General features: G+C 43.1%; 1 protein-coding gene across 1 annotated transcript; it reads right to left on the reverse strand.

Annotated features, from left to right (window-relative positions):
• Positions 1-171: 171 nt before the first annotated feature.
• Positions 172-4,556, reverse strand: LOC115798789 (gastrula zinc finger protein XlCGF57.1-like). The gene is made up of 3 exons (XM_030755756.1): positions 4,400-4,556; positions 581-1,903; positions 172-318 (listed from the first exon to the last, which is right to left on the reverse strand). The coding sequence occupies exons 1-2, from the start codon at positions 4,518-4,520 to the stop codon at positions 618-620; spliced, it is 1,407 nt and encodes a 468-aa protein (XP_030611616.1). The 5' UTR covers positions 4,521-4,556; the 3' UTR covers positions 172-318; positions 581-617.
• Between the last annotated feature and the right edge of the window lie 2,998 nt (positions 4,557-7,554).

The following is a 7,554-nucleotide window of genomic DNA, read 5'->3' on the forward strand; positions in this document are numbered from 1 at the left end:
TCACTTGACAGTGACCAGGAAACAGATACTGTTATGGATGAGGCAGCAAACATCCCCCCCCCCCCCCCCCCCCCCACACACACACACACACACGCACGCACACAAATAAATAAAAACAATAAATAATGAAAGTGTTTTATTAATGGCACATGCAGCAGAGAATCCCTCTGCTAAAATGAAGCACTCGTACTTATGAACATTGCCTCTGTTAAATCCTTTACACTTTACACATGCTAGGCACTTCAAATTAAGAAATAAAATATAACAAATTAAACCAAATTTAAAATGTGCTGTTGAGCTTAAGAACACACGCATTTAGAAAGAGAAAGAAAGAGAGCTTTATTTGTCACATACATATACATGCAGTGAAATTCATTCTCTGCATTTAACCCATCACACACATGGAGTGTGTAGTACACACAGCACAGCATGGAGCAGGGGGCAGCCAAAGGGCGCCCGGGGAGCAACCTGGGGGGGTGGGCTTGCTCAGGGACCCACAGTGATGCCAGCCCGAGGATTCGAACCAGGGTCCTCTCAGTGATGAACCCTCTTCTTCTCCCCTAGGCCACCACTCCCCTCAATATTTCACAACAAACTCTGTAGCTGTACAGTTCCTCTCATGGGTGACCTTTCATGTGTCTTTTCAGATTTCCCTGTCGCGTGAATCTTTCACCACAAACACCACAGCAAAATGCTTTCTCTCCTGTGTGGACCACAGTGTGCCTTTTAAGTGTAGTCTGCTCTCTAAATGTTTTCCCACACACATTACAGCCATATGGTTTCTCTCCAGTATGAACATTCATGTGTCTTTTCAAAGTATTTTGCTGTCTGAATCTTTTTTCACAGACGTCGCAACTAAAAGGTTTCTCTCCTGTGTGAACTCTGATGTGTCTCTTCAGAACACCCTGTTCTGCAAATCTTTCCCCACACACAGTGCAACCAAAGGGTCTCTCTCCAGTGTGGACTCTGGTGTGCCGTTTCAGAGCTCCCTGTTCTGTAAACCTTTCCCCACAAAAAGTACAACCAAATGGTCTCTCTCCTGTATGTACTCTCGTGTGTCTCTTAAGATGCGTTTTGCAGCGAAAGGTTTTCCCACAGTCATCACAGCCAAACTGTTTCTCTCCTGTATGCACTCTCATGTGTCTTTTAAAACTGTACTGAAGTGTAAATCTTTTACCACAGGCATCACATCCATATGGTTTCTCCCCCGTGTGGCCTCTCATATGGGACTTAAAGAGTGTCTTACGGCTAAACATCTTACCACAAATACCACAGCCAAATGGTTTCTCTCCCGTGTGAATTTTCATCTGTGAATCTACATTTTGCTCCAAGCAAAAACCAGTCTCACCAACAGAAAAGGCGGAAGACATTTTTTCTGGTTGACCTATACTCTGTATTTGATGAAAATCCTCCTTTTCCAGAGCATTTGCACTTGAAGTGGGCACCCTGGACTCCTTCCAACCGCTGTCACTGTCTTCAGTTGAGGGTCCAGAAACTGAGAAAGGTTCCTGCCAATCACCATCATCAAAACTGACTTCAGTCTCACAATCATTTGTAGCCTTTTCAGCAGTATTTGGGTGTATATGATGGTTAGGATCCAGGTTCCTGGCTGGTTCTGGACCTCGACAGTCCTCATCATCAGTTTCTGTTTTCATTAGTTTACATGAGCTGCTGGATGAAGGCTCTTCCTGTATGCTGCCTTCAGTTTGGCTTTGAGGATTGTCTTCATCATCTTCACTCTTCACCTGAACAGCGATGAATGGGAATCTGATGATCACCTGCTCTCTGTTCTCCTCCTGCTCCTCCTTAATGTGGAGATGATCAGGATCCTGCTGGTCCAGACTCAGGCTCCAGGGAACTTCTTCTTTAATCACCACTACCTGTTGGACATCTGCAGGTAACACTGAAACACAAAAAAGAAACTTAGTTTACATGCTGCAGCAGCCCAGAAGTGTGGCTCTTCCACAGGCACTGGTGTTTCATTCAAGCTGAACGAAACAGGGTTGCACATTCAGCTCGACTAAACTGTCATCAACATTCACTTCTTTGAAGCACTTGTTGGATTTGCTGTCACAGCACTATGTCCATAAATGCCATCACTCGCTCAGCCACACTGTGGCAGTCTTGTGGGAGGAGCCAGTTGTGAGAGTTGCTTTAATGATAACAGGAGCAAAAAAGTCTCTTTTTTTTGCCACTGTAAACAGAGATCAATGAAATAAAGTTTTACTGCACGAACTTGACCTATGACCCAGACAACAGGAAAACAGTTGACAGTCACTGCTGTTGTTTTGAAGAATTATTTAAATGAGCTGGAATCTCTGCTTGTACAGAGTCATCGTGCAAATCTGATAAAATCCTCTCAAAAAGTTTGATGCCGTTTCCTGATGCTTCCTCATAGGAGCTGAATTTTGCTGCACCTTTTCACCCTCCCATTCCTCCAATCAGAGCTGCTGGACATGTATTCCAGTAACCTTACATTTCTTCCAAGCAAATGAAAACTAAGCTACAAATTCAGTGGACACAAACTAAAACCCAAAACAAATAAAAATTAAAAACTAAACAGAAAATAAAGGCTGATAATAAAGCTTCATCTACAACATCGTGCAACTGTCTCAGTTGACTCTCTCGTGGCATGGAAGAACTGAATAAACCAGATCAGCCATCTCAGATCACTGGTCTTAAACACTGATCTGTCCCAGCATCAGGTGCTCACCGCTTGTGATGTGGTGGGAGTGGAGCTGGATTCGCTTATGGCAGTGTCGGAGAGGAGGATGCTGTCTAAGCTGCAGGCCATTATGAACAATGGCTCCCACCCACTCTACAACACAGTGATGGGACACAGGAGCACATTCAGTGCAAGACTCATCCCACCAAAATGCACCACAGAGCGCCACAGGAGGTCATTTCTACCTGTGGCCATCAGACTCTATAACTCCTCCCTTAATAGGTGACATTGTGGTTCATCGGTGTCATTCACTTATCAGTATTCAATTGTAACATAAAATTGTTTAAATTTCCATATACATTGTACATACACTATATACATTGTACATTGTACATACACTTATACATTGTACAAAAAATTGTACATACACTTATACATTGTACAAAAAAGGACTGTGCATATATATATATAATGACACCTATTTAAACATTTTTGCACTCACAATTTTCATATGTGTATAGATTTAGATGTGTATATAGTCAAAATATCTCTTTAGTCTTTACACTTTTATGCCTTTAGTGTATGTTATTGTGTTTTAGGTTTACTCGTTTAAATGAAACGGTTGCAGCTGTAACAATAGTAATTTCCCTTTGGGATCAATAAAGTATTCTGATTCTGATTTCTGTCCTCACAGCAGCCGCTGCACCTCAGCTGACGATGCACAGCTGCTACGGCTGATTGTTAATTCCCAAAATCGAATATTAATGTGGGTTGTTCACGTCAGTTGATGCAGCGCCTCCTACCTGACCATCTCAGATCTGCCTGAAAAATTTCCAGATACATTTCCCAGCTATCTGAAATGTCAGCTCGCTGCGGTCATTACTTTTCTAAAATGAATGTATGGCTGTTCTCAGATTATTTGTCTGGCATCATTTTTTAGTGGGTCATTTTCAAATTTATATGAGCAGAAACCTGCTGCTGGTGTCACACCTAAGGAGCACCACCCTGAATGCCCTCAGCTGGTTTGACCTGTCTGTGGTTTCTACAGACCAGTTATTTACCCTCAAACACCTGAAGGGCTGAAGCCAGGTTAGAGAAGCAGTCCAACCTTCATCACCCACAGGTTTTACTGATGACAGGAGGAAGCCCAGAGCTGAACAGTGGATCTGTAATCTGTCATTTCTGATGGCAGATCTGAGGTGAGGTGGAAATTAGTGTTTTCAACTGATTGAGATGGTCTGACCCGTGCTCACAACTATTGCTTTCTAAACACTTTATTTATAGCATGCAGTGACGTCTCTCATTCTGACCTGAGTCAGAAGGAGAATCATCAACATGGAAGAAAAAACGGTGCATGGAAACAGAATTCTGCTCCTTCCTAGCTGTAAAATTGTTCAATTATAACTCCACCCGACTCCTTTTATTTATTTTGTATCAATTTCCATGGATGCTGCTGTGCTGTAATTATACATTTTAATAAAGAACTACACTGCGCCGTGTACGCGCCGTAAACCGTCCGGGTGCTAAAAACAAAAGTTCCGCATCCTTCAGTCCGACAGCAGAGTCCTGAACTCGTCAAGTTCCTGAAGGACGGATCCTGAGGGATGGACCCTGATCCTGATCCTGAGTGACGGACTGAGGAGACCGAGACCTCCTCCTTCCTTCAGTCAGCAGCCCTGCGCGAAGCTAGCAGCAGCTAGCAGATAGCCGTTCCGGTAACTCCTTTTTTCTTACCAGAAGGTCGGTTTGTGACGTCCTCCCGCTGCTGGCGGATTCCGACGGCTCGACCCTCCGGTCCTCCGTCAAAGCACGCGCTCTCAGAGCCATGCCGTCTCACGTAAGTTGCTCCGTTCATGTCCAGTGTTGTCCAGTCTCCTTCTCTCCTGTGAGACGCACCGCGCCTGCGCAGAAATGCAGGCAGCCCTCCCTCTCTGAAACACGCTCCATCACCATGGCAACCGCCGCCCCAGCCCAGAGACTGTCCTGATGTTTGTTTGGATCAGCCGGAGGGACGTTTGCACAGGGCGGACATCAGCGGGAAGTACGAGCTACACACCTGGCCTACTCACACACAGACACCCCCCCCCCCCCCCCCCCCCCCACTCAGACACAGTCCTTTGGGTATTTTGTAAAATTTTTAAGTGATAAAATGAAACCGTTCTAAAAGTTCCTGTTGAAGTTCTAGAGGTCTGTGAGCAATTAGTGAAACTACACTCAGCCTCTGTAAGAACCTCCTGGCTGTCAGAAACAGAATCATTTTACACTATTGGATCATTTTAAATGTGATTTTTTTAAAGGTTACATTTAAATTGAACCTGCATAAATCTGCATATTGAGTGTACATGTCAAAAAGTCAAAACATTAAGATGTTTTGACTTTTTGACACATGATCATCATGCTCAGTGTGTTGCTGGACCATTCAAGTAACACTTACCATTTAACATATTTAACATTAAAGCTGATCATTAAGACTGCACGGGCCTTCAGCCTGGCATTAATAACCAAAGTGACTTAAAGAATTTATTTAAAAACCAGCTGGATCAGGTTTGAGAATCTCCCTGGGCTGGATTATCTGATGAGCATTCTGGGCACAAGCATAACCTCTCTTCTTCCTCTCCTGTCCGCTTTCTTACATCTTTGAGTGAACTTCTCTCTCATTCTTTTCTCTCCCTGGAAATACAGCAGCTGTTCTTTTAGCTAGCAGACACACCGTGTGACAAACTGCAGACACTTTGTGTGTTTTCTGATATTTGTTGAGCATTTAGAAAGTTGCATTTGAAATCACCTGCAATATGTTACTCTCTTTATTTTTGCTCCGCTTCTGTAGTGCTTGCTGGATGCTGAATTACCACGACCACAACTTACGAACATCTGCATTCGGTCCAGCCCCGTGTTAGCCCTGATTATATCAAATGATACATAAATTATATGGTTTTAACTCTTTCATCTTTTTGTATGCGATAAACCCTGGGAATGGATACTCCAGTACAATTGTCCCTTAATGTGTTATTGTTCCTCCATTTAGGCTCACATCGGTTTGATGTTTGAAGGCACAGTGACTGGAAAAAAAAACTTCCCTCAGAGGAATTAAACCTAAAGTAATGAGCCTGTTTTAAAAATGTAAGAAGTAGAAGTACAGATATTTGTGTAAAAACATAGTGAATAAAAGTAAAAAGTAGTCAGAAAACAAAATACTCAAGTACAGGTACCTGAAAAATCTACTTAAGTACAGTAATGAAGTATTTGTACTTTGTTACTTCCCACCTCTGCCCAGGGAACATTTCTGCTCTACCCGCATTATTATGAATATTCTTTTTTTCAACAATAACAAAAATGTGTTCATTTTCTTTTCTGTATGTAGGCACAAGTGTCTTTCCTGGGGAAGGCTCTCAGAGCATTACTTGCATGTTAATTATTATTTTATCCTGCATCCAGAAACAGGACTGTGAACCAGTCCATCAGTCAGGGAGATCAACAAACCACAAGAAAGTGGTTCAAGATTCAGGAGGTTTTGTCACTCAGGGAGACAAGGGAGCGCAAGAGGGAAGGGAACCGTAATGAGGTCCCAGTGAGACAGCACAGGAAAACACTTCAAAAACTAAATGAGTGAAAAACAACTTAAACTAAATCTAAATATAAAAACAATGAAAAGCTGAGTGGTGAGTGTGGGGATTTGTACATGAAGAAGCATTTAGCATGAGTTTCTCAGCCTGTATGTTCTGGTCTTCTTCCTGAAAGGAGGGGGGTGAGCAGAGTGTGAACAGTCCTTTGTGATGCTGGCAGGTAATGTAGATGTCTTCAGTTGATGGAAGGCTGCTACCGCTGATCTTCTGTGCAGACTTACCTGCCGGCTGCAGAGCAGTTTCTGTACCACACGCTGCCATGTGATGCAAGGACACTCCCCATCGCATACCAGTGAAAGGATGCAAAGGGTTGTGGTACCCAGGCCAGCCTGCAGAGATGAACGGTGTTTGGTTCTGTAAGGTCAGAGCAGGCAGGTGGAGCCTTTCCTGCCCTGCAGAGCACAGTGACGTCTTCATCTCTGGATTAAAACATGACAGTGGGCGATGGAGCAGGAGGATTAAAGACTGCACTGAGAAGTGAATTAAATGAAAGCTTACATAAGGAGATTAACTCCAGTCCATCCAGCTCACAGAACACACACACACACATACACACACACAAACACACACTGTTTCTATACTTGTGAGGACTCCCTCTGATTTAACACATTCTCTTGACTCTGGGGTTTACTTAGGAAAAGAGAACAAACATTTAGGCACCAACACTGATTGCTACTGAGCGTAACACAAAGTGTTACATTTGTGGATGCCTTTAGGTGCTGGAGGTACACACACACCTCTCCAAATCAAAAAACACTTTTCACACATGTTGAGCTTTCCATCATTCACTTTGCTCTATAATCTCAGATCTCACACAGATTAAAATGTTTAGAAAATACAGCTTTACTCTAAAGATCAACCAGTAATCGTTTTGACAAAACATTAGCAGTCACTTTGTTGCATTCATCCCAAATCAGCTGCATCTGACAGCAGCATAAACCAGCCGTGAGTTCCTCTGAAGGAAGAGTACTGCAAGCTTCCAGCACAGCAACTGTAACCATCATTGTTGTCTTTTAGTAAAGCACCTCTCACCTGCAGACAGGTGAGCTGTTAAAATGTTTCTGACATGCTTAGCTCCTGAGCTCCACCACAGCTGTCAGGATAGTTTAAAGTGTGAATAAAGGTTGGATCTGTTTACTAAAATGTGTTTGGATGAGTTTGACTACATATGAAACATAAGTTTGAAAGTCGCTTTCAAAACCAATCTGCGTGGCAAGAAAACTCTGACCTCTGCATCATGTTGAATGATATGCAGTCAGATCCTGA

This window comes from Archocentrus centrarchus, chromosome 19 (assembly GCF_007364275.1).
Source record: "Archocentrus centrarchus isolate MPI-CPG fArcCen1 chromosome 19, fArcCen1, whole genome shotgun sequence".
Classification (NCBI taxonomy): Eukaryota; Metazoa; Chordata; class Actinopteri; order Cichliformes; family Cichlidae; genus Archocentrus; species Archocentrus centrarchus.

Coding starts and splice junctions, on each gene's coding strand:
- LOC115798789 (XM_030755756.1), bottom strand. CDS start 4,520: ATGAACGGAGCAACTTACGTGAGACGGCATGGCTCTGAGAGCGCGTGC. Junction 1,904..4,399: donor CGTCACAAACCGACCTTCTG/GTAAGAAAAAAG, acceptor TTTGTGTTTCAG/TGTTACCTGCAGATGTCCAA.